This window comes from Lichenostomus cassidix, chromosome Z, assembly GCF_008360975.1.
Source record: "Lichenostomus cassidix isolate B80296 chromosome Z, HeHo_3.0, whole genome shotgun sequence".
Taxonomy (NCBI): Eukaryota; Metazoa; Chordata; class Aves; order Passeriformes; family Meliphagidae; genus Lichenostomus; species Lichenostomus cassidix.
The window spans coordinates 49,242,597-49,269,252 of NC_139511.1; the positions used below are offsets into that span (position 1 = coordinate 49,242,597).

Below are 26,656 nucleotides of genomic sequence, written 5' to 3' on the forward strand. Positions count from 1 at the left end.
GCATGTATAGTGTTCTACTGTGACAGCAGCCGTCCCTGCCAAAGGGATGGACGTGTAGCAGACAATTTTATTGTAAACTGTCACACTCTATCTGCTATGAACTACTAAAGAGTCTGCAGAAGCAGGGCTCTAAACCATGACTGAGCTCCTCCGGTTACCATTCATCAGGTGACTCTCACCAACTCCTAATGAACCACTGAATGAACTACTTAATGAACTCTAAGCCTCTCTAAAAACAAAAGCATTTTACCCCATGTTTGCCTGGCCACCCCCTGTTACGCTGTTAACATACTGCTTTGTTGAGCCATGACATTCCACTGGGCTTCTGAGTGGTGCATGAGCAGACTCCTTCATAGAAACCAGAAAAATGCATTACAAAACTATTTTTGCCTGCTCAGATAAAACTCTACATCAGGGATTTCCTAAGGACAAGAATGACATCGTGGTTACGTGATTACTTTTTCCAACTCTCCTACCAACAGAGTTGTCCTGGCAAAAGTGCTGTGTGGGCCCAGTGTGAAAAGAGCATTTGGATGGAAAATTTCAGCTGATGCTTGACAGTCACAGGCATCTATAAACACAGCCTTTATACCCTTCACACTGGGAAATGTCAGGCATCTTTGCAATCACTAGTGCCACCACCTCTGCATTTCATTTAAGCAGAATGAGCCTATGTCAATGTCACACATCTGTGTGAAATGCCATAGTTTGTCATAGGAAAAAACACCTTCAGAGTTGCTTCGCTTTACAGAGAGTGAGACTGGAGAGGAACCAGCACCATCAGTTAGCAAGCCCCTCTTTAATTACTACATAAAAAACCTGCTTTTAAGCAATGCAGTCAGAAAAAAAAATAGATTCCCTTTGCTCGTTCTTTAATTGCCTGCTCCCCCGTTTCCTCGCCTGGGACAGAACCATCGTCCGGCCTCACTGCAGCCGGGATTCTCCGCTCCGTGTGCTGCTGCTCCCGGCGGAGGTGCTGCAGCGGGGCGCGGCGCTGACAGACCGTGATCCCCCCGAGCAAGTGTGCGGCGCTGGCTCGCCCGCTCCTCGCTGCCTCCAGTTACATCCCTGGCAGGAGCCCGCGGCTCTCGGCTTCGCTTTCCAGGGTTATTTTTGGCCGGAGCCGCCGCATGCTGATGGCAGAGGGCTGGCGAGCCGCGGGCGCCTTGGCGGGCGGTGAGGCGCCGGCGGGGCCCCCGGCGGGGCGGGCGGGGAAGGGGCGGCGCGCACCCCGCTCCCGCCCCGGCTCCCCCGCGACGCCGGGCTCCGGCCGGGGGCCGCCGGGGGCCGAGCGAGCCCGGCCCCGCCCGGGGAACGCCTCTGGGCTCCCACCGCCGCCCCGGCACTCTGCGGCAGGGCCGGCGCTGGCCAGCGGAGCCGCAGGCGGGCGGGCGGGCGGCAGCCGCCATGGAGCGGACCCCCATCCCCGTGCTCACCGTGCAGACGGCGCCCTACGAGGACCAGCGCCCCACGGGCGGAGGGGGCCTGCGGCGGCCCACGGCGCTCTTCGAGAGCCAGCGCAACTACCTGCCCAACTTCGTGCAGAGCCTCCTCTCCTCCGTCGACCTCCGCGACCGGCAGGGCTGCACCATGGTGGTGGGCAGCGACGGCAGGTACTTCAGCAAGACGGCCATCGAGATCGTCGTTCAGATGGCCGCGGCCAACGGGGTAAGCGGCCCCCTCGCCCTCCCCCTGCTCCCCGTCCGTGGCAGCGGGACCCGCGCTGTGCCCGCGCTCTGCCGGCGCTCCCGCGGGAAGCGCGGGGCAGACCCTTCCAATGTCATCACCCGGACGGCGCTCCGGGCGCGGATAAAGCCCGGGGGAGCTCGGCGTGCGGCTGTGATTCCGCGCCGTGCGCGTCAGGTGCCCGAGCAGCCCACACGTGCGGCTTCGTGCGTGTCCCCGGCTGTGCCGCTGCGCCTGGGCGAGGTGATGGATCCGTCGGGATGTGGCGGTGGGGATGGTGACAATCTCAAGAGACTGCCAGCCGCGCCGTGCTGTTTCACATCTTATTTTAGAAGGAGGAAGGCATGGGAGCTGAAACACAGAGTTCACTCTGCAGGAGAAAATGTTGCAGAGTTAAAAATAAGTGGGCGGGAAACAAAGGTATCAGACATGCATCTGGCGCTCAGGATATTTTAAAAATATTCCTGGAAAATGGTACTGTTGAAGGAAGAGGAATTCAGTATTTTACCCACATCGTAGGAAAATAATAGTTCTTTCATACTGGTCACTTGCTAACAAATTATAAAATGTAGGAATACAGGAGTGGCAGAAATCTCTGGTCAGATGTGATACGAACTTTTCTTGTGCAGTTTTGAAAGTAGGAAAGAACTTGGGAAGAAAACTTACATCTTCTGCTAGATGCATGTACACTGGTGTGTGGATGGGTGTGTGCAGAAAGCTGAAGACACCAGATAATGTAGACTTGAAGTTCTTATTTCAAAGCAGAGTTGAAGCTGCTGTCTCTTGTTATGATACCTAGATTGATCCTCCAGATTTGGCAAAAGGTACTGATACCATTCTATAGGGTTTCTTTTTGCAGGGAATTTTTTTCAAAAGCCCAATACTTCAAATGCAGTCCTTTCAAAAGGTCTTTCAGTTATGAAATCAGTCTCCATGTGTGTTTGAATTTTCCCTGCTGGTTTGTTGTCACATACAAGCTATATAGACTAGCCAGTCTTTTGTGAATAGTGAGTATTTTAAATTTACTTCTAAAGCACGTTCTCAACATGCTGATAGTATCATGCAGATGCTGAGTGATGCCTGAGATTTCAGAGAGACTGTGTTACATACTCTCTACCTGGTGCAAAATCACTGTTCACACAGGGACTTGGTAGAGGCCAGGGTTTATGTGGACCAGGCTGTGGGGGGCTCTGGGGCAGACAGTGGGGACAGTGGTGAGCTTAGCACAGTGGTTCCATCAGCACTGTCAGGGAAGGGAGCATGCAGGGAGTGACTGTAAGGCAGAGGGACACATGGGCTCATGTGTGGGGAGTTGCAAGGGGGTGGGATAGGGCCTGGAGTAGTGCTGCTCCCTAGCCCCATTGCCCATGTAGCTCAGGGGAGATAGTCTCACTGATGGAATTGTACCTGTTGAACAGGTGGGATAAAGTGCAGCAACAGCTAAAGCAAGAGCCCAGCAGCAAGAACTGCTCTGCTGGGGCTGAGGTCCTTGTCTGTCCTTGCATGCTGGTAGGAGCTACAAGAATGGGTTACAGTGCAGGGTGACCACAAGGACTGAGGTGCTGAAGAAGACAAGAAATCTAGGGTTTAGAAGAGCAGGGGCTTTTCAGCCAAGTTATGCTGACTAATTTTCCTGTCAGCCTGCCTCCTTCTTGCTGCTTCTGTCATGTTCTCCATCTTGCTTGACTATCTTTCTGACCTCAGGAGATTTCCAGTTTGACATATTTCTGGCACCTTGCTATAATAATGCTTCCCCTTTCTTAAGTTACTGCAAGTTTCTTAGAAACACAGCTTCTCCTGAGAGTTTTCTGAAGTCAACCCCCAAACTTTTCTTCTCAGAGTTCCCACAAATACCTGAATTCATGCATGATAATCTTACTAATGACACAGTCCTCAGAAATTCAGCAGCCCAGCTGGTAGGGAGCTACTGACACTGAAAAGGCTTCCCATTTCCATGTTCTAATGCTGTGTTCCCTCTCTAATGTTTTCACCCTGCTCATCCTCACCTCTCTTTCTCTCAAGCACAAAGTATATGCATGAATTTCATATTTGCTTAGTACTATTTGTATGTTTTATATTTTTGGCTGTTAAAATACACCTGCTGCGAAAATATTTAAATCTCCTTAATAGCATTGTTTAGTGCTGTACCATGTAAGTAGGGGGAGAGAAATTGAAGACTCATGAGTGCAAAGATCTTTCCCTTCGGATGAGGTTATTGTCTGAGAAAGCATGTAGCCAGTATCACACAGAAAGAAGTGAACTGATGTAGGCTGGATCAGATGAAATGTGGGGAAGCCTTGAAGGTGCATTGAAAATGTTCAGCTGCACTGAGTGCCAGGAGAGGAATAGCCATGCAGTGCTGATAAACTGAACTTTAATCTCCTTCCTGGAAGACACATACCGAGTGTCATGGTTAGTTGTGCCTGCTGAGTACAAAAATAAAAGTGATTTTCTATTATCAACTGTAGATGGATTGCCCTTTAGAGTTGCTAGGTTCCTCTTGTTGTAACTTGGTGACTCATCCCACATTCCCCCTGTGCTAACACGGCTGGCATAGGCTCCAGTTCAAGGAATGAGATGAGGTCCCCTGCTCAGTGAGCTGCCAGTGCTTGGCCTGCCTTCTACTCATCTTCAGTGCTGCTGACCAGCTGGGGGCTGCAGGTACACACACCACAGTGCAGCCTGCACAGCCTTCCCTGGGGACAGCAGCCACAGGCTGGCTCCTGCTCTGCAGCTGCAAGCAGCATATGCTCTGCCAGCTCCTGGTCAGAGCCAGGGGTGGCTAACCAGGGTCCCCCTTTGATGGGGTACACAGTGGGGGCTGTAGCAGACACATTTGGGTAAGGGACTGCATGTCATGGGAAGGTGGGACAGCGTGAGGAAGGCCAGACAGAGGTCCTGTACTGTTCTAGGTTGCAATAAGCAGTTTGACAAAGTGGAGTGGTAGGAGAGTATGTGAGGCTCTATTTCCCTTTTTGCCTGTGTCCTGCCAGTAGTAGTGTCTGTCAGCCTTGGTGTCTGGAAGAACAAAGGTAAAAGGCTCCAGCAGTTGCGATGCAGTTTCTCTGTGAATTAGATGCAAATATTCCATTAGACCCACCAACTGGATGGGGTGTCTAATTTCTGATGGAAAGTTTAGGATGGTTTTAAATGAGAAGCTGTTATTTGTGAGGCTCAGTGACAGATTAGGAACTAATGATCTTACACTGAACATGGGAAGTCACAACAACATGCTAGAGAGATTGCAGAGTATTGCTGGTAATGCTGTAGAAGTTGGAGATGGCAAAGAGCTGAGTTTCCAGTTGTCTTCAGTGTGAAACCTTCCATGCAAATCTTACCCTCCCTGGGTCTGTGTGATAGTTATTTGGTTCTACACTGAGTGTTGTGTTCAGTCATCTTTAGGATACTATAGTAAAAGATAGGAAGGCACAGCTCCAAGTTGTTCAGGATGTGATCTGCTTGCTTTTTGTTTTCTCAAGTATAATTGACTGAGGCATATGAGAGATTACTGAGAAAAATAATTAAAAAAAGCATTAAATGACTCCATGGTAATCAGCTGAATCGTCTGCAAATGCACAGCTGCAAGCAGTAATATTGCATAAAAGTGTTCTTGTAAAGAACTTGTTAGGGTACTTTATTCTTTCAGCTGTAACTGTTTGCCGAGGATCTTTGTCTGCTGTTGCTACTAAAAGTACAGTGACAAAATAGAATGTGGCGTAGAGACACAGTATTAGAAGAGACGCTACATGCCTGTGAGCTTGTAGCCATGCAAGTTTTTGAATTCCAAAGATAGTCTTTCCATGCTGTGAAACTGTCCAAGATTTTCAGAATGATGTTACTGGAACTTTAATTGTGGGTCAGTATGTGGGTACAGTTTGGTTACTGTTTTAACCCAGATTGCAAGAAGTCTGTAAAATTGCATACTAATTAAATTAATTAAAGAATTAATGAAATGCCGGCTTAGTATTTGTTCAAAATTGGGAGATTCTGAGCAAAGAGAAGATGACCTTATGCATTTCTGCCACCCAAATGAAGAAAGCAAAGGAAGATGGATAGCACATTTACATCTCTAAGGTCTGCACTGTCCTCAGGGAGTTTTGTAGAAGCACTGATGACCTTAATATAAGGTGGAACTCTATAGTAGTCACTGCAAATAAAATACCAATGTATCATTTATGTAATTTGATTTGCAAGATCCTTAATTTAGAATACTAAATATTGCAGCATTTATACAGTATAGAAAGTAGCATAATAAATAGTATTTTTAAGTTGTATAGAAATAATAACCTTGTGACAAATGCTAAAGGCAAATCAAATTACTCATGTTTATATTAACATTTGGCATCCAGAAAAATGGAAAAAATGATTTGTGCATCTGGTAAATGGGAAGAAATAAAATATGGTGTAGAGACATTGCTAGGTAATTTGTTTGTTCTGAATAATTTAAGTATTCTACTAAATTTTAAAATTTTTAAAAATTTTTAAAAAACATCGTTGTGCACGATGACAAAAACTAAAACTCACTAGTTTAGATTTAGAAATACTGCAAACATGCTCATGGTAAGCCTGCATGCAAGTTTAAATGTATTTATAGTTGATTACCTCCAGGTAGATACAGTGTGGTTGTTTTCAAGCATTTTGTAAAATGTTACCGCTATCATATTCCTTTTGTTTACCCATACACAATACCATTTTAAGAGCTGGCACCCATTTCTGACAGCTGTATTTGGAAGATTAGTCATTGCTCTAGCTTTCTACATGCTTCATAGTTTAAAAAAAGGGAGTGACAATATTCAAAACAAACAATTTCAGGGTTTTTTTAGTAATGTTTTTCTTTCCATAATAATTTTCTGTTTGTTTCTTAACTTTTAGTACTCCTGTTTTCTAGCAACATTCCATAGGCTTCAAAATTACCTGCAAAAACTCTGAAAAGAGATGCAGGTAGACAAACAGTCATTCTTTCATCAGAGCTTGAGGTAGAAATCTCAGAAGAGTGCATCTTCTGCACATTTTTTAGAATTTGAAAGCAGATCCTGTGATTCACAGTGAAAGAGAAATGGCTAGACATAGTTTGTGATTGGTGAGAGTTATCAAAAAGTAACTTATGCTTATGGTAGAAGCTGGTAATTTCTTTGCAATCTGAATTTTTAAAATTAAGATAGTTCACAAAACCAGGCTGAATAAATAATCTTTTAATCCTCTGCTTCCTAAGTAATGCACTTCTGAGTAACCATTGAGGCCCTCACATGAGTGGCCAGAAGAAGGTCTGTATATGAAGGAACAGCTTTGTATGGACGGGAGGCAGGTAGTGACACTTCCTGTGCTGTTGCTTTGCCGCACAAACTGTAATGCTATCAAATCTCCTTCAAACCAGAGAATGAAATCTGAAGTTCAACTCCCAGTCTGTTTTTAGATGGGGAATGGGAAGGATTGTGTTCTGCTTCTCCCTCTGCCTCGCCTGCCTGCCCTGCCTCTTCCCAAACTACTACTTAGTAGTGGTGGTGGTGAGGGGGGTTTATTTGATTTTTTTTATATTGATTTTACTAAGAAACTCCAGACTTTGGCAATATCCTTTTAAGCTCCATAGGCAGCTGCTTCAGGTCTCATCTGTAACACTTAAGCTCCCCTTCTCCCCTTGTTTTTTGCGTCTTCCTGTTTCCCAGAAATTGGAACTCTTCTGTATTTCTTTGTAAATACATTTCTTGTTGGCTCCTAGATTATTTATGTTAAGCTGATACTGTAGTATCTGTGTAGGGGATGAAGGCAAGGTTTTGAAATTGGAACCTTGCAGTGGAGCTGCACATAATACCAAACACATTGAGTCAGTGTTTAATAACACCACCTGAAAGGGTTTCTTTTATTTTAAGAATGGTGGGAACTTCCCCTGCTCAGCTGTGCCCTGGGAAACACACCCTGTTCCTTTGGAATAGCCAAGGAGTCACTGATGGCTGAGGGCAGAGCAGTGCTTTCTGTGGGGCTGGACATCCAAGGGTGTCTTGGCAATAGAAGTGGGACTGCAAAAGACTGCAGGTCATAGTGTGTAGTAATACTTGTGATTGCATGGAAAGACTGCTCTGTGAAAGGCAATTCTCTTTCTGTTCAATTTCTGCTAAAGCCTCAGCCCTGCAAAGTGCATCCACACAGTCAGCCCTAAACTATACTGATAACTGAGGGGATTTGCTGGCTTGTGGGGTTACCTGGGAGGTTTTGATAGCAGGATGGTAGCTTAGTGCTATGCTTGGGAGCTTTGCAAATCCCTGTCATTCCTGTGCTCTTGCTTTAGTGTCATATCGAGGCTGCTGGGGTTCAATGTGCCAGGATACAGTATTTTTTTGTCTTCAGTGCTCCAGATTAGCATGCAACCAGCTCCTGTATGTATATTTCTCTGCAAAAGAATATGTTCCATTCCAAGACTTTACCTGTCCTGTACATATATGCCCATATGTGTGCGTTTTTATGCATTAGTTTTCAAAAATTTGGTTCTATTCAGAGTACTTTGGCTTTTTTATCCATGCAGATTGGCAGATTGGTTATTGGACAGAATGGTATCCTATCCACTCCTGCTGTTTCATGTATCATCCGAAAGATCAAAGCAGCTGGTGGAATTATTCTAACAGCTAGCCACAGTCCTGGGGGACCTGGAGGAGAATTTGGAGTCAAGTTTGAAGTTGCCAATGGAGGTATGGGTTTTTTTAAAACACATGATACAAAGTTGCATCTTGGTGTGCTGGAAATATCCTTACAAGGATAACTACCTGTCTTTAACTATGTGTTTTTCATTTACTCTGTTAAAACTGTGAAGAACATAGGCATATCTCCATTATCTTCTTTTTTTTTTTCTTTTTTATTTTCTTTCTTTTTTTTTTTTTTTTAATAACTGAAGTGTATTTGCCTATATGGGTTTGAAAAATAAGCATTATGTTCACTGAAACCCTTGGGGTTGCTGTAAGATTTCTATAAACAACAGGCTTGCCTATCTGTGTTTACAGTATTTTACATAGTCTTCCAGATCACCGTAACCATTCTGATCCTTTTATAAAGATGCCTGTGAGGGAGCTCTGTTTTCCTCATATTTCTGTGTTGCTTGTCTTGGCATTTACTTTAAAGCGTGTAATTTCAGAAATGCTGTAAGCAGTATAACTCATTGTCTTGTGTGGAAGAAAGCACTTCTTGTTTACCCAGGAAGTACCTGGTCTTATTCGGATAGAGAGTTGTACCATTTTACCACTGTAATTCCACCAGTGAATAATGGAATTTGTTTATCTAGCCATTGTTTTGTTTTCCAAAATTGACAACTAACCTGTGTAGGTATGTTACACATTCTGTGTCTTTTACATTATAGATATGTGTACACTCATAAAACATTATGGTTATGGTTGCTGACACCTTGCACGTGTACAGTGCAACACACATGTACAGTGCTTTTCGTCTGAAAAAAATGAGCTGAAAGTGCTTTAAAAATGTTTCCTTCCCCATTTTGAACGTGGGAGAGCTTGAGAAGGGGGTGCTTTCTCCCTTGTCCCTTGCTCAATTAAAAAGTGTGCATGGTTAGATGAGTGTGATTTTATAAACAGAATAGGCTTGAATCCCAGAGAGATTAAAGGGACTGTGTAAGGTCAGCCAGTGAGAAAGCCAGGGTGACAGCACACATATACGAGAGCCAAACCATTAGATGCATTAGCACTCTATAAACTTTGAAACACAATGTGCATCTAAAATCTGCTTGATAAATGGGTAACGGTTGTTGGGGCAGTCTTTCTAGTGTGCTTTGCCCTTTTAAAGAGAATTAAAAAAAGGCTATTAAGCTTTATATATGAAACACTCCTCAAACACAGGTTACAAGGTTCAATAACTTATGTTAATCAGCAGAGCCATAATGAAATGTAGTTGGTTTAAGTTCCAGCTAAGAAAACGTGGGTTAAGTATTAAGCAAGGCTTTTGAACTAAGACAGTGGTTAGGCACAGCAGCAAGTGCCTAGGGAAGGTTATTGTTGCTCTGTATTCTTGCTCAGTCTGTTTTGCAGATCCAGGTCAAGCAGAAGTGGTTTGTTTCTATAGCTGTAGAAGAGAATGTATCTGTGGTATCTCCTTAGCTGGAAATACCAGTAGACAATACATCCATCTATCAAAAATAATCTGGAGCTAATGATGTCCTCACCCTTTGGATAGGTTTGGATTAGATGAGTAAAAAGTCATTTTCTAAACTAAATGAAGAGTTATTTGTCTGGTTTTTATTGAATTGGTTTGGACCATCTGGTACACTGCATCTGAGATAGAAGATACTAATTTATGTGGCAATGCACTGCAGCATTGCTAGAGGAATGGGAAGTTCACACTGAAAAAGCCTTCAAAGACATTTTGGGTTAGGAGATAGAACACATATAAGGTAATAAAGGAAATAATTTTTAGAGAGAAAGTGTAGCTTTAATATAAGATATGAAGAGTCAGATAAGCCAGAAAGGACTTCATTGCAGCTCTGACTCAACCTTTGCACTGCATATGGCATAGTTCATCTAGTAATTTTCGCGTCAAGTCTGCAACTTCTATTTGGTTGACAGTAAATCTTGGAAAATAAAGCCATTTTTCAGGCTTTGTCAATGAAAGCAATTCACAAATGAGATGTGTTTTCTGTTTCTGAATGACATAACTGATCCAGGTCATAATTGCTAATTGTTGAGCAATTAAGGTATTTTGAATTCCAATGAAGATAAATTTCATTCAGGTAGTGGAATGAAACTGCAGTACAGCACCACTGTCAAACTGGTAAGACTTCTAAAAATAATATTTTTTTAAACTTAATGCAAAGCACCAAGCTATCTGATCTTCACAGGTTTGCACAAAGTCCTATGAAACACCAGAAAGTGCTGCTGAAGAAAAGGCATTTTAATAGCTAGGTTGAGATTCCATGCAGAGTAGAAAAAAGGCAGTCTTTGACCAATAAGCCCAAACAAATGACTGTGGTTACCTCATCCTCCCTGCCCCTGGATAATAATTGATTTAAATACTCTATGTGAATCAACATGTTGTGAGTAACGCATTGTAATTCCATGTCTTTTTTTTTTTAATGTCTTAAGCCTGTGTTGTAGTGAAAGAGCAGACATTATTTACTATACTGCCTTTTTTAAAATTTATTCCATAATAACTCAAATATATTCAGGAAAATGTTTACTCTAGCACTCACTTTTAAAATAGGGAACCTTCATTTAGAAGAAATTACCCACCACATTATTTTCTCTTACAGGACCTGCTCCAGACATGGTTTCAGAAAAAATCTATCAAATCAGCAAAACTTTGGAGGAATATGCAATTTGTCCTGATCTCAGAATTGATTTATCACGCCTAGGAAGACAAGAATTTGATCTGGAGAACAAATTCAAACCTTTCCGAGGTATCAGTGTGTGCTTTTATGCATGCTAAAACACTAGTCTATTGAGTCTAAATAATAGTATTGCAGCAGAATTATAATGGGTGATTATATAAGCAGAACTTCAGTTTTTCAAGATGCCTTACTAAAAGTTATCAAAACAAAAGGCAGTATGGAATTGTGGAATGGTTTTTGGTGCAAGGTACCTTACATCTTGTTCCAGCCCTGGTGTCATGTGCTGGGAGACCTTTCATTAGACCAGACTGCCCAGAGCTCCATCCGGCCTGGCCTTGAACACTTCCAGGAACAGGGCAGACTGTTGGGTCTCTGGGACTCTGGGACCCATTGACTCGGTTCGGAATCGGGGTGACCAGACTGCGAGGCTTTCCCCAGGCAGCGGCAGCTCGCCCTTCGGGGCGGTGGGTGGAGAGATGGGAAAAGCTACACTCCCGCGGGAGCTGCGGAGGTCGGAGATCGGACGGTGAAAGCAAGAAACGTAGGCAATTCTGAGCTGGGTCAAAGAGGGGTTTATTGAGGGTCAGGCAGGGAGCTCAGGACAGCAGGTACGGGTGCTCAAAATGGCACTGCTCTGTGCTGTGCAGCAGCTTTTAAGGTAACAGAAAAGGGGAAGCGAAACTCGAGATGACCAATGGGGTACATGGAACCGATGACTGACACAGGGTTGGTCCAATGGGGGCACAGAGGGGGAGGGTACAAAATGCAAAAGAACCAATGGCTAACAACTTAACTGGAGAACAAAGGAGAAACTTCTAGAACAAAACCTTATATGGAATAGGGGAGGGGAGAGAAGCGGGGCCAATTGTCAAGTGTGCTGGTGCATATTAACTAATCTGGTGGCAAAGGTCCATGGGAGTGTTTTCTCAGGTCACCGTGACCACGGAGCTTACTCAAATCCATGACTCCTCAGGGGCTTTGCCATGGCACCCTGAACCCGAGGTGCTTAACTGCACCAGGGCCACCGCAACAGCAGACACAGCTTCTCTGGGCAACCTGTCCCAGTGCCTCACCACCCTCACAGCGAAGAATTTCTTCCTAATATCTAATCTGAATCTCCTATTTAAAACCCTTCCTCCTTGTGCTACCACTACTTGCCTGTTTTGAAAGTCTTTGTATAAGCCCTCTTTTAGGTCCTGGAAGGCTCTTTAGAGCCTTTTCTGCAGGCTGAGCAACCCCACTTCTCTCAGCCTGTCCTCACAGGAGAGGTTCTCCATCCCTCTGATCATCTTTGTGGCCCTATCTTGGACCTGCTCTAGCAAGTCCATGTTTTTCTGGTACTGAAAACCTCAGAGCTGGCTGCAGTGCTGCAGGTGGGTCTCACCAGAGCAGAGCAGAGGGGCAGAATCCCCTCCCTGGCCCTGCTGCCCATGCTGCTTTGGATGCAGCCCAGGACATGTTTGGCTTTCTGGGCTGTGAGCACACTCTGCCAACTTATGTCCAGATTTTCATTCTCAAGAACCCCCAAGTCCTTCTCTGTAAGGCTGCTCCTAGTGAGTTCTTCTCCCGGTTTGTACCTCTATCTGGCATTGCCATGACCCAGGTACAGCACTTTGTGCTTGGACTTGTGGAACCTCATGAGGTTCTCATGGATCTGCTTTTCAAGCTTGTCGGGGTCCCTCTGAGTGGTCTCCCTTCCTTCTCTTGTGTCAACTCCACCTCTCAACTTCATGTCTGCTGGAAACCTGATGAGGGTGCACTCGATGTCACTGCGGATGTCAGTGATGAAGGTACTAAGGAGCATCCACTGGTCCTAAGACAGAGCCCTGAGGGAACTCACTCCTCACCAGCCTCCACCTGGACACAGAACCACTAACTACAACACTCTGGCTGAGTCCATCCAGCAAACTCCTTATCCATTGAATAGTCAATCCATCAAATCCGTGTCTCTCCAATTTGGAGATAAGATGCCATGCAGGACTGTGTCAAAGACCTTAAAGCAGGCTAGGTAGATGACATTGGTCTGTCATGTATCATCTGAAAGATCAAAGCAGCTGCTGGAATTATTCTAACAGCTAGCCACAGACCCAGGAAGGCTGGAGGAGAGATTGCAGTGAAGTTTGAGGTTGCCAATGGAGGTAGGTTTGTTTTTGGTTTTTTTAATAAAAGATCTCATCAACAGACTCCCCATGTCATGCGGCCTGTAGCAGACCTCAACCACGAAGTGATCTTTGTTGGTCTGCTTCTTGATTTCCATCCACAGGGTCTCAGTCTGTTTGTGGGTGTTTGTCAGAGGCAGCTCTTCACAATCTGCCTCTTCTTTAACATTGAACACAACACCCTCACCCCTCCTTCCCTGCCTGTCTCTTCTGAAAAGCTTGTAGCCCTCAATTGCAGGGCTCCAGTTATGTATGCTATCACCATGTTTCTGTGATAGCAATCAGGTCATAGTTTTCTAATTGCACCATGGTTTCCAACTCCTTTTGCTTGTGTCCAGTGCTGTGTGTGTTTATAGGTAAGTGTTGGGTTTGTTTTGCACTTAAGGAATCTGAGTTACAGACTTTTAAGTGGGTCAGGTCTCATCTTTTGGCCAAATATCTCTACCAGATTTATGTTCTGCTTGCTAGTAGTTAAACACTGAACACAAACCTTTTTGGAGTAAGAATGATTTGCTTATTGATGTCTAATTGACAGAAGAGTAAGTGAGATTCTCAGTTTATTCATTCTTTACTCACACTTCCTGAAAAGTTGTGGAATTTGTAAGGCGCTATACATCCAATGACTCCAAATGTAAAGGGATTGCTTAACACATGTTTTATTTTAAGCATGTGAATACTTTTATGGTTACACTGGATCTAAAATTATATAACACAGCTGTTTTCTTGAAGGAGTCAAAACAAATTTAAGGCATCCTGACATGTATTTCAAATTCCGTGTATATTTCATGCATTTCAAATATGGTAAAACTCTGTGTGGCCTCAAGAACTTTTCTGCATTCCTGATGCCCTAGAATTAATGCCATTTTGTTTTCCACACAAACTTCATATTTCAAGACAATTTAGATTTTGAGAGATAAAGTTTTTCATTAAAAAAAGCCCTTAAATTATGGATTTGCTGTTTTTAAAAATTTTATTTTATTGCAAAGAATTAAAAAAAAAAAAAAGCCAAAGTTTGGCTTTTTTAGGCAAACAAAAACTAAAGAGAATTCAAGCACCACTCTGGAATCATAGAATTGCTACAATATTAAATTTTGTTTTTCAAACTTTTGAATCTCTCGAAATGGTATTTTTCTAAGTGAAAATGAGACACCCCTTCTCCCCATATATGTATAAAAGTCCATACAAATAATTGCAATTTTTCTGTATTTTTTTCTAAAATAAATTTGCCAATCACATCTTCCAAGAACATATCAACCTGGGAGAGTAGAGCTCCCAGGGAATGCTACTGAAACAATGTAATTGGCTTGTAAGTGCATGAATAAATACAGTTTACACAGATTTAAATGCAGATTGAAAGTGCAGAAAGAATGAATACTTAAAAAAGTAATTTAAGATACTATCTGATGTATTTAAAACTTCTGCTTTTTTCAGTTGTATGTACTAACTCCTGTGAATCAAGACTACAGAGGTGTTGAAACAACTGAGGTTGGGTTTGGCAGGAGTTAAATAATTTTTAGACTTTAATCCTGCATGTACTTTATTTTCATATGTGTGAGCAGCTCCACTGGAGTTGCCACATTTGTTCATGTGTGTAAAGCTTAGAACCTACTAAAATGCTGTTAGGAGCAGGGCATAGAAGATATGAAATAATATAATCTTAGTGAATGTTTGAGACTTTCAACATATACTGTAGAATTGACTCTTTTCCAAATAGGTTTTACAAATTATTTTTCAACCTTGAGAACTGTTTTTTGTTTCTTCAAGCATGTTGTCGCCATCTATTCTAAGTGTTTTTCTCAGGCTCAAAAAACGTCTGTGTCATTTTCATGTTACTCTAAAGAAGACCATTAGTCTGAGGTCAGTGTTTCTGAGCAAAATGGGATGAGATTCTAAGTAATAATTTAATTTATAAGTAAATTTTTTCAAGATACTCATTTAACCAGGTGAAAACACATTTGTAACATCTGATTTTTCATTTAATCAGGAAAAGTAATTCATTCCAAGATGACTGAGAAGCATGGCTTTTGACAGTTGTTTGGTAACTGCTTTCATTATGACACTTACTTTCATTAATTCATTTTTGTTCCATGTTTTACATCCAAAAGAACTAGAAAAATTGTAGTGCTCTGCTTTTATGGACTTATATTTCAAGTTATCAAGGCCTCAGCAAAAAAACAGATGTTGTGTCTGAGCCTTACTTTTCTAAATCAGTGAGATCTATCATGTGAAATGATGGTTTATTGTCCATCTGCAACAAACTAAACACAGGTATTCCAGGTGCCATAATTTAGCAGAGTAGGCTTTATGTCTCTCTTGGTGGAATGATGCAGATAAATACTGCTGTCGGACAGAAGAATAGAACCTCTGGTGTCAACTTGTCACAGACGTCTTCATCCTCTGAGAATAAAGCTATTTAGCTTGCAAAGTTTTTCGGGGTTGAGTGAATGATATATAAAAAGTTTGCTTCAATACAATGTATGCTCCTTAATATCTTCAGTGAAATAGGAACTGTCAGCTTATATTATCTCTGCAGTCTTTTAGCAAGCAAAACTGTTGACCTTTTCAAGGCTTAAAGCTCGATGGTAGCCACACTGGAGGCAGTGAGAGCCTTCGACTTTTCCCCTGTTGGCTTCAAAGCAAAGCTGTGTCATGCAGGGGTTGTGTGCTCTGACTTTAGTTGAGTTGGGTGAAGAGAGCTGGAAGAGATAACTTTGCTTGTGCGAACTGTAGTCACTTTTTTTCTGTATGATTTTTCTAGTGGAAATTGTGGATTCTGTGGAAATCTACCTCAATCTCCTTCGAAGTATTTTTGACTTCAATGCTATCAGAAATTTGCTGACCGGACCCAATCAGATCAAAATAAGGATTGATGCCATGAATGGAGGTATGAACTTAAGTGCTAATGGGACAGAATTGTAGGTACACTGAAATAATTTCCCAATAGAAGTTGTACACTGCAATGGTTTCCTAGTAATGGTACAGCATATAAAAGTCAGAGTTTTATGTAAAGTTACAGGTGATAAGAAAGGATTTAAACCTTATGCTTCCAACAAAGGCAATCTTAACAATGGGTTAGATCTCTTACTAGGCAAAGAGGTTTATCTTACTTGACAAATAAGTAAAGGCATATGTGTCCAATAAAATTTTTCTTTCTGCATTTGGAAGCAAGCAAGATGAGGTAAGCTTGCCATGACAAGGTTATGAAGTATATTGCAGTGTCCAGTGACTGAGAAGGTTACAAGGCAGTCTCCACTAAGAGGAAATTCTAAATGGTATTAAACTAGTTAAGTTTAACTTAAGTTAAGTTAAGACTACTAAGTCTGAGTAAATAAATTAAGGAGTTTGCTGAGACCTTTTTCTCATTAATGTTAAAAATGAACAAATTTCAGTGTACTGTGAATAAGCTGAAAGTGTCACGGAATACAGCAAGGGGACCAATGGTGTGCTGATATTAAAAAATACAAGCTGTGTCACTTGGGAAAGCACAGATCAGGATGAGATCTGTTTTAGGCTACATTATGAAAATATAAATAAAGATTTCTACAGATAATGAGCCGAAGTACAGGAATGTGAGTAAGACTGTTCAATATTCTTAAGGAAAACAGATTCCATCAGACAAACCAGGTTTCATTCTTTAATGGGATTACAAAAACAGACCAATAAGGGAGCTGGATAGACTTAGAAAACTTCTGTAAAGCATTTCATCTAGTATGGTGTGGCCAAGGATTATATCCTCTGTGGCCAAGGATTATAGTCTGCATCCAATCAGTGCGAACACCCAGTTTTGCCAGGCTGCGTCAGAATGGCAGATTAGTGTTCTTGAGCAATGCAGAGGGAGCAGTGAGGAATGCACTGCCTCTTGTCGGTTACAGTACTGGAGAGAATGTTGCCAAAATACCTTACAGAGCTCTCATGTCCAGCTCTGTTACTGAGTGTTAAGAATTTTTGCATGTTGTCAAAAAGATGCACGGTCTGTTTCAGGGTTGGATAAACTGCATGCATCACATAAACATTTTAAAGGATTGAGTTTGCTTACTTTATTTACAAGGTGATAGATAATTTGCTTTATGGCCTTGCATCTTGGTGGAGAGATATCCATACTATATTAAAAAGTACAAGAAGATTAGGTGTATACAACAATATTTCTTTGTACAACAAAGAAAGTAGTTTTTTGGTTTTTTTTTTTCTGCAGAAAAAATACTTTTCAGTCTTCTATTCTGAAAATTACCAAAAGAAATCCGTAGAGAGAGAAGTTGACTCCAGGCAAATTTGTATTGCAATGTTGCTCAAATGTTTATGCATAACAGTGAATAGCCATTGGAGCAATCTATCAAAAATAGTTGGGGTTTGCCCTTCTCTTGATGGCACCTGATCAAAAGACTTTCTGGATGAGACATATTAACCGAAAGTGAGCCACTAGCCACAATATAATGAACATTACAGAGGACCACATTTGTGTGTTGACAGACTGTCTTCTGAAATTTATTTTAGCTCTGCACCTCTGGAATATATTTTTATGCTAGTGCACGCTGGTAGTTTAACATTGACAGAAAACAAGAGTAATCTGCCAGGAGTCTGCTTTGGATAAGAACCTGAATAATGGCACATTTTACGGAGTCAACATCTACGTTTTCATGAAAAGAAGCTTCTCACATAGCTTTACCTCAGGTCACAGCTGCTCCAATTAGCAAGATGTGGCAGTAATGTAGGAGAAAGAGAGAGCAGTCACTCCTGCATTTTTTACCTCTGACTGATCTGTTCACACCTGCGTCAGGGATGCAGAGTGCTCAGGTAGTGGCTGTGTAGTCACCAAATGCTTGTAATTATGATCTATAACAGCATGGGGTCTTAGTTGCCATATCTTTAGCAAAATAAAGAAGTATTTTGGAATTAGTTTTGAGAAAGTTTTAATTTATTATCTGCATGGTAGCAGCTAAAATGTAGTAAGATTCTTTGGTGGACAAATCTATTGCAATTTTCACATTAATTGGAATGTTAAGGTAGTTGTATTTCCCATTTGCATTCCCCTACTGTTCAGTTTCCTTGCTATTATGTGTTACTTAGACACATAGAATTGCGTTTTATTTTTATTCTAGTGAGAAAAACTCCTTTATGCATATGATAAGTTCTTTACTTAATAATGGGTAAAAACCCCCTGCATCTTTCACCATTCAGTGGTTACTTTTTCACTTCCAGTAGCGGGGAACTGTGATTTTCATACTGAATTGATTATTTTCATACTTACTAATTGTTTACTGTGAGCACAATCAGTGCTCTGTGAAATAATAGTTTGGGGATTGTTGCAAGGACAGATGTATAGAATTGCTGAAAGCATGTTTTGGATCAAATCTCCACAGCGCTGTGAAAAGTTGGAACGTCAGGCATACGTTTTGGTGATTGCATGGCAGATTTCTGTTTTCACAGTTATGGGACCTTATGTGAGAAGAATCTTGTGTGATGAATTGGGAGCTCCTGCAAATTCTGCCATAAACTGTGTTCCTCTGGAGGATTTTGGTGGGCAGCCTCCTGATCCAAATTTAACATATGCAACTGCCTTGCTGGAGGCTATGAAAGGTGGCGAGTATGGATTTGGAGCTGCTTTTGATGCTGATGGAGTAAGTATTTAGATCTGTCTTGAGGTTCAAGATAGCTGTTGTTTTGTCTGAGGTCAGATATGGGACATGTAAGTATAATTTATTTGCCTTTTAGTAACCCATTGAAGCTGAAAGTGGTATTCCTTTCAGGAACTGATGGTAACATCTGCAGCCCATAGATCAGACATATACGTTGCATTTGTCTCTGCAGAGGACTGCAAATCAAGCACGATTTGAAGGCAGAATGAGAATTATTTAAATAATCAGGCTGGCTTTGTCTTGTACTGTCTAACAATTTTTCCCCTGGTTAGGAACAGACAGCATATGGATAATACAGACTTGTCACAGTGAACAGTAACAATATTAAGTACTTTTTGGTTAGCGTCATAAATTAAGGGCTTTTTAGCTAAATAAAGCTGTTTATTTTAATTTTGAATGCCGTATTATCAACATTATAAAAAACAATTTATTACAGAAGCAAGTTTCTACCCTGACGAGGTGGGAGGATGAAAAGGTTCTGAAGAACAAAAGCTGTTTTCTATTCTTAGTAAACACAAAACGCTCTCCTACTCCCATAGTAGTTTGTGTCATGGGCAAAAAGACTCTCCTACACAAGCATTCTCTTGGCAGAAACAAAGACAGTGAAGTGACATGTAGGAGGCAGAAGCAAGAAACTGATCTGGAGCTTAGATTTGCAAGGCATAAGGGAGTGATGGTGTGGTAGTGAGATTATAAACCTACCAGGATGATGCCAGTAAATTTTTCTGCCCAAAGAGGGGTATGACTAACCCAAAGCCTGTCCTTTTTTGTCTACCTCCAGTGGATCTAGGAAAAGGAATTGTGTCTCCTCAATATATGGAATTTAGGATGCTGTTTTGAATTTCTTTTCTTCTCCAGGACCGCTACATGATCCTTGGCCAAAATGGTTTCTTTGTTAATGCATCAGATTCACTGGCTATAATTGCTGCCAATCTGTCTTGCATTCCATACTTTTGTCAGATGGGTGTCCGAGGATTTGGCAGAAGCATGCCTACCAGCACAGCTCTGGACAAGTAAGATGAAATATTTATTTGTGTCACCTTGGTCATTACAGTAGTTATCTCTACTTTTTATTACAGAGCAATTCCAAAATTGGGAAGTCTTTTGATAAGAGTTTCTAATTTTCACAGTCTTTATGTACTTTATTTTGCAAACTGGTCTTGACAAGGCTTTGATTTTACCTAGACTATTTTTTTCGATCTTTACTTGCATTAAGAGAGTTTAATTCAGTCTGGAAAAGAAATAAATAGGTAGGTCTAGTGTACAAATATATGACTGGTAATTCCTTTTCCAAAAAACTTTACTCTTTTTATTTGTAAATAATGGTTTACAGCCTGATCTGGCAGCACTTTTTACGAAACTCATGGAAGTTCAAAACAGATAAAATAGTAATTCAGTACTAAACAAGTATTCAAAAAACCAACACTCTCCTCTTATTACAAACTGCTGAAATATATAATCTGTAACACTATAAAATGTCCCAAAAGAGGCTGCAGGCAGTTGAAAAATCATTCCCAGTTTCAAGACAGATTAAAAGTATATCTAAAACTATTTCTGACAAATCCAATCTGCTCTTTAAAGATTTGCTGGATGAGCATCTTGTCTTAGCACCTAAATTTTGAACAAGTTTTATCCAGGCCTAAATTTTCTGTAAATACCAAGATGATTAAATATTATTGCCTTAAAATATTCTGTGTGGAAAAAGCATTGGCTAAATCAGTTGTGTCTCAATGTTCATCTGGCTGCATAACTGTACTAAGACAAGAGTGATCTTCTGCTCCCCTTTAATGTGTCTAATCAGGAAACAGTAATTTTAAAGTGAAATGTGGCTAGTGTGAAAAGGTTGATTGCTTGATCTACAGTTCACCTATTCAGGAAGTTTTGAAAAGTTGCTAAATTCAGAGCTTACAACTTCCTCTAATGCTTTACAAAATCTTCAGGAAAATACTCCTTACTTTTTGGTAGATAGTCTGGGTTAAGGAAATACTGTTACACTGTTTTTCATTCTGTTCAGTAGTCCAAAAATCTCATTGTCATTATATTGAAATACAATATGAAATAAGTAGAGTTCATTTTGTATATAAACACCATATCTGCATTGCAGTAAGAACTGAAGGAATGGTGGCATATAAATATGTTTCTCTGTCTTCATAAAGTTTGATAAATATGTCAGAATGTATGAACCCAACCATGAACTTCAATAACACTATGACTGTTTGAATTATATTTTTTGCAATGTTTACTTGACCTTCTGGCACAAAGATCATCTCATGGTGATTACTGCCTTATTTAGTTTTGTGGAGCTAAGCCTGATTATTAAATAAAACTGAGCAACTGATAATGATGGAAGGATGTAAACATTTTCCCCTTCATTCTTATAAATATTTATTGTTATGAAATTTTCAGTCTGTATCCAGGAACTTGATTTATTTATTTTTTGTTTTATTTTGTAGTTCTCTTTGTTTTCTCAAAGTCCTACAAGTTACTTGTCATGTAGTTCAGTGTAGATAATGCAGTTTTCACACAGATTATCTGCCCTGCCTGGGCAGGGACACTTTCCACCAGTTGTGCAACTCAGGCACTGTGGCTGGGGCACTTGCTGGTAAAGACTGAGGCAAAACTGCCATGGAGTCCCTCAGACTTCTTCATGTCCTGGGGAGCCAGGTCTCCTGTTTCTTTCTGGTGAGAGTCCACATTTTTCCTTCTCTTCCTTTTATCACCAGTGTACCTATAGAAGCTATTCTTGTTGCTTTTGACATCCCTGGCCGGATTCTAATTCTTTCAGGGCTTTAGCTTTCCTAGCCTTATCCCCAGCCTCTCAGACAATTCATCTGTATTCCTACAGATGTCCCTGTAGCTTCTACCCTCTGTAGGCTTTCTTCTTTTGTTTAAGTTTGTCCAGGAACAACTTGTTCATTCACACAGGCCTCCTGGTGTTTTTGCATAGCTTCCTCTGGTGGGATACATCTCTGTCAGGCTTGGAGGAGGGGATCCTTGAATGTTTCTCGTGCCCTTCTTTCCTCCTGGGCTTTATCCCATGGCACTTTATTGAGCCAAAGGGACCAAAGGACCTTGTCTCCTGAAGTCTAGGGTAGTGAGCTTGCTGTGTGCTCTCCTCACTGCCCTGAGGATCTTGTATTCCACCATTTCATGGTCATAGCACTTCATATTCCTCACCAGCCCCTCCTTGTTGGTGAGATCAAAGTTCAGCATAGGGTGCCTCCTTGTTGGCTCCTCTCTCACTTGGAGGAGATTTTCATCCATGCACTCCAGGAATTTCCTGGGTTGGTAATGCCCTGCTGTGTTGTCACTTCAACAGCTATCGGGGCGATTGAAACCCCCCATGAGCACCAGGGCTTGTGAATATGAGGCTGCTCCTGTCTGTTTGTAGAGAGCCTCATCTATTTAATCTCCTGGCTCAGGTGGCCTGTGGCAGACCCTCGCTTTAGTGTCTCCTGACCCTGCTCTCTCTGTAATCCTGACCCATGAGCTCTCTGTAGCTCCTCATCTGTCCTGGGTGGGTGTATGTGGGCTGACTACATGGATTGGAACACTGTAAGAAGTATCATAGATACCTTCCTTGGAGGTTCACTGCATGAATTATTGAACCTTCAGGTATTCCAGAATTCCCAGGGAAGCCCACCATAAGAAACTGGTGAACTTCAGGAAAGATGGTTGTCTTTAAGATACACTTTTCAATAAAATTGTAGAGTATCATTGTCTGAAATCCATTATATTGCTTGAGGGAGAGACTGATGGAGAGGTTAATTCTCAGTATGGGATTCATGTTGAAGTGAATTCCAGTTTCATGTGTCTGTAAACATAAGGAAAAGTTCCACAAGTGTCAAGGACATCTCAAAGTGCGACAGTGGTGTAAAGGAATATACGTAAGGCATTCCTGATTCCTGTAATATATCCTGTTTGCATAAATTTTCCAAAACTGCTTGGCTTTTGCCTTCTTTGCAACTACTAAATATTTAGACCAGTGTGGGCTCTTCACCACCTGCATTTTTCATCAGAAAATATCCACTTGCTCCACCATTGTTTTGTCCGTGGGCTTCAGGGTAAATTCTACTTCAGCACCTGGAGCATCTTTTCCTCTGCCTCCCTCCTGTCTGACCTTGGTGTTCCCAGGGCTGTTTCTTCCTCAGTCTCCACTTCTTGGACAGCTTTTTGCCCTTTAAAAATATGTTTTCCCAGAAGGGGCAGCAGCTTGGCTGCTAGGCTCATCTGTGCCCACCTGGGTCTGTTGGAGCTGACTGGAACAGGCTGTGTCTGGCCTGGGGCAGCCAGGGCCTCTTCTCAAAGAGGTCACCCCTGCAGCCCCCCACTAACAAACCCTGCCATGTACACCCAGTAAAACATCTAAACCAAATCTTAAATAGTTAAATATTTCTCTCATGTGTGTCATTCAGGTTAGTATTTATTCCATTTGAGGTAGTAGATGCATAGATCTTCATAAATTCAGAGATTAAGTGATAAACTTTCTTCATATTCATACCAATATACATCCATGGGTTTCTTAGACATGTCCCACTTAGCCTGGTAGATTTAATCTTGAGTATGACAGCTTGAGTTAGTCGTAATTTAGCCTTTAATGCATGTTTAGTACCATTTAGTTCCATGGAAATAGTTGTTTAAAGGTACTTTGAAAAGACTATTTTGTTAGTGAATGAGAAGAAATAAATAAAGGAAAAGAACTTTTCAGGCCAACTGTTACCTACAGTGTAATGTGTAATCGTAACAAGGGAGGGAAAACATACTTAATAAACAGAGTGCTTATAAATTCTGCTGTGCTGTTGAGTATTGCTGTTTCTTATTTTTTGTACTTTGTTCTAATTATAGGAATAGAGAAACTGCATTAAAATAAAGATGATTGAAAAGGACACAGCAACATTTATAATAGTAGCTACAGTAGAATGGCAGAAATAGTACCTAGAAAATGAAAAGAAGCTTATATTTTACTTAGTCTTCCTGAAGAAGTTAGGAAATTATGACTTAAGGCGCATCTAACTAGGATTTAATAAGACAGTCACTGCTCCATGGGAGACTAAAATGATTGGAAATCTTTTCCCAACATGTATTATGAAATTAGGGAAACAGAGATAATGGTGCTCAAAAGTATCTTGTATGTGAACATCCCTTCAGGTTTTTGTTCTTGAGAGAAAGCTGAATTCTGCTAGAAGTACTTTTGTATTTGATGATGTCATCACAGTGTCTCTGGGATAACAGTTCTTTGGTCATGAGAGCCTCCCACTGTTATCTGAATGGTGTAATTTGATTGGTGTTTACAAAATTATTGGTACTGTAGTGTGCTCAACTGGCTCTTTTGGCCTGCTTCTGAGGTGTGGTAATAAGAGCAGCTCTCCTTGGGGGGAACTGGGTCAATCCCTGTCCACTACTGTCTTCTGAGGTCATAGAGGTCTTTCCTGAAGTCTGTGCTAGCAAGCAAATGAAAACCATTTCTTTGTATGGTGTGTCCATATTGTGTGGTCAGAGTTTAGCCTAAACCATTGAACTAGAGCTTTTCCTTAGCTGTATTAAAGAAAAAAATCATGCAGAGTAATTTAAATAAAGGATTTAGAGAATCAGTTCCTTTTTCACTTGTGTGCGTGATGTGTTGCCTAAGACTTTTAAAAAGGGCATTATTAAACTTAAATAGAAGGAAGCAATAATCCAAAGGACTCTAAATGTTGCTTAGGAATATGACATTAACAAATGGAGCAGTGAATTACAAGAGAATTCACTCAAAATATTTAACATTTGCATGTGTTTGTTTGAAGTGGCTTCTGGAATATGTGAGTATGTACTGTAGGGAGAGGATAACACTAGACAGGAAACATCTGCTTTAATATGCTCCAATATCAACAGGATTGTGGCAGTATGTCTCCACACTTCAATTCTCTGGTGATATGTACCATTACGCTGGTGTTCTTTTTCTTTTGGGGAAGGCAAACCTGTGTTCCCTGTTCAAAAAACTATTCTTGTTTCACATCCTTGTGTTCTGATTTATCTGATGCCTGCATAACAGGAAAGGAAGTTAAATACTGAGAAGTTAGCTAACAGTGTACAAAATGAGAATCACAAGAGTAAGTAAAAATTTTTTCAGGTTCAGGTTTCACAGGAAATATGAAGCTGGGTGTGCATGTAAAATAGCGTTCAAGATGGTACTGGAGAAGAGGGTTTTTGAGAGAATGCTACTGTGACTAGCACCGTGTGGTAGGCTGTTTGTACAGCAAGATTATTTCAACAGCATGTAGGTGTTTTGATTACACTTAGCCTGGGCAAAGCTAAGCACCTTACTGTGCTGCACCCTGGCACTTTACATCTGGGAGCTCATCTCGTAATGCAGCTTTGACACATCAGTGTTCTGTCTGCTGATTGTTTTTACTGTCTGGTCATTTAGAGACAGCTTGCAAAGTGGGCTGCAGTGACAGTGAGTGTTCTGACTAAGGAAACGCCCTGATGTGGTGAAGGCAGAGATGCAATGAGTTCTGACCAGTCTGTCTTGGGTGCAAGAAGGAGGCTGACCCTGGCAGCAGGAAGCATCCCTGGTTTTCAGTGTGGTCCATTTCATCTGAAGCACAACATGAAGCTTTGTTTAGATCATATAAACATTAGGTTGAAAAAGACCCATAAGGTTGAAGCTGGACACTTCTCCCAGTCTTCCTGTTCTTGTTCCTGTTCCTTTTCCTACTCCTTCCTCCCCCCCCTTTTTCTTACAGCTTTTATTTGTTCTCTTCTTTTGCTAAACACTTCCTTTAATTTTTAACTATCTTTCTGTTAAACTATCTGTCTTTGTTCTCTGTCTTACCTTTCACATTCCCATGTTCTTCCCCTGTTCCTTTTTTCGCACTTCATTCCCATTCAATGTCTCCTCCTTTTTTCTGAATGTATACCTCAGGCATGGAGAACAGCACACCACATTCCACTTGTGCCTTTGTAATTTTTACTTGAATTCCAAAGATAAAAATCCTGCTTGGATTTTTTTGATTTTTTGTCTGTCTTTTGTCGTGCATTTTTCTTCAGTGTTGTTGATCATCTGAAAAAGTTTGTGCTCTGGCACAAAAAAAAAAAAAAAAAAGAAAAACAGGTAGGCACTGTGTATTTCTTTTTCTCTACATGGATATCCTTTAATGTTTTAAGGGATTTTTTCAACATAAAGGCTTCTCCAAGCCGTAAACATGTCTTTCGATGTGGTTGATACTGTATTCACTCTGTGACTGTGATTTGTCCAAGTGATGCCAATCATGACCTTACTCTTTTTATCTTTCTTCAGCAGAATAATTCAGTCTCACTGCCTCTTATCTGAAATAGGCTTACTGTGATTTTTTTAAGACAGCTCTCTCTAACTGAGTCCCATGTCACATACGAGCAGTTTTTAAATTAGATAGAGCAGAAGGACAATGCGTGTTCTGGAATGCTACAGGGCAATTGCATAAAACCTACATGAATGTAATTTAACATGTTTGAAACATCATAGGAAGTTGTGGACCACTGTGATGGGAAAGATCTTCAGGATTCGTAACTTTAAAAATAACGTTGCACCTTAAAAGTGTCCATATATGTCCTTTGTATACCTGTATAGTTAACAAAGAATGGTAGTTTTTCTATGTCAGCTTTCAAATATTTTCTACAGCTAAATGTTTATTTCCACAGATATGACATGTTTGAGAAGGAGGGAAAAACAGCTATCATTACAAGGCACTAATGTTCTTTCTTTATCTGTGCCTCTTATTTCTACAATGTGCTTGTAATCTAGCTGCTATCCTTTCATCCATTGAAGTTTGTTAAGCAGTGGAAGTGATCTATCATTGCAAGTATTTTCAAGGATATCCTTAAGGAGTTGTCTTGGTCTT

At 41.1% G+C, this 26,656-nt stretch overlaps 1 protein-coding gene across 1 annotated transcript in view; it reads left to right on the forward strand.

Annotated features, from left to right (window-relative positions):
- The first annotated feature begins 1,252 nt into the window (after positions 1–1,252).
- The window catches only part of PGM5 (phosphoglucomutase 5), a 74,181-nt gene continuing 48,777 nt past the window's right edge, over positions 1,253–26,656 (forward strand). Inside the window, exons 1-6 of the mRNA XM_085043851.1 lie at positions 1,253–1,668; positions 8,204–8,366; positions 10,928–11,074; positions 15,923–16,048; positions 18,589–18,779; positions 19,656–19,810. Of these exons, the coding sequence (XP_084899977.1) occupies positions 1,408–1,668; positions 8,204–8,366; positions 10,928–11,074; positions 15,923–16,048; positions 18,589–18,779; positions 19,656–19,810 (1,043 nt within the window). The 5' untranslated portion in view covers positions 1,253–1,407. The remainder of the gene's footprint in view (positions 1,669–8,203; positions 8,367–10,927; positions 11,075–15,922; positions 16,049–18,588; positions 18,780–19,655; positions 19,811–26,656) is intronic.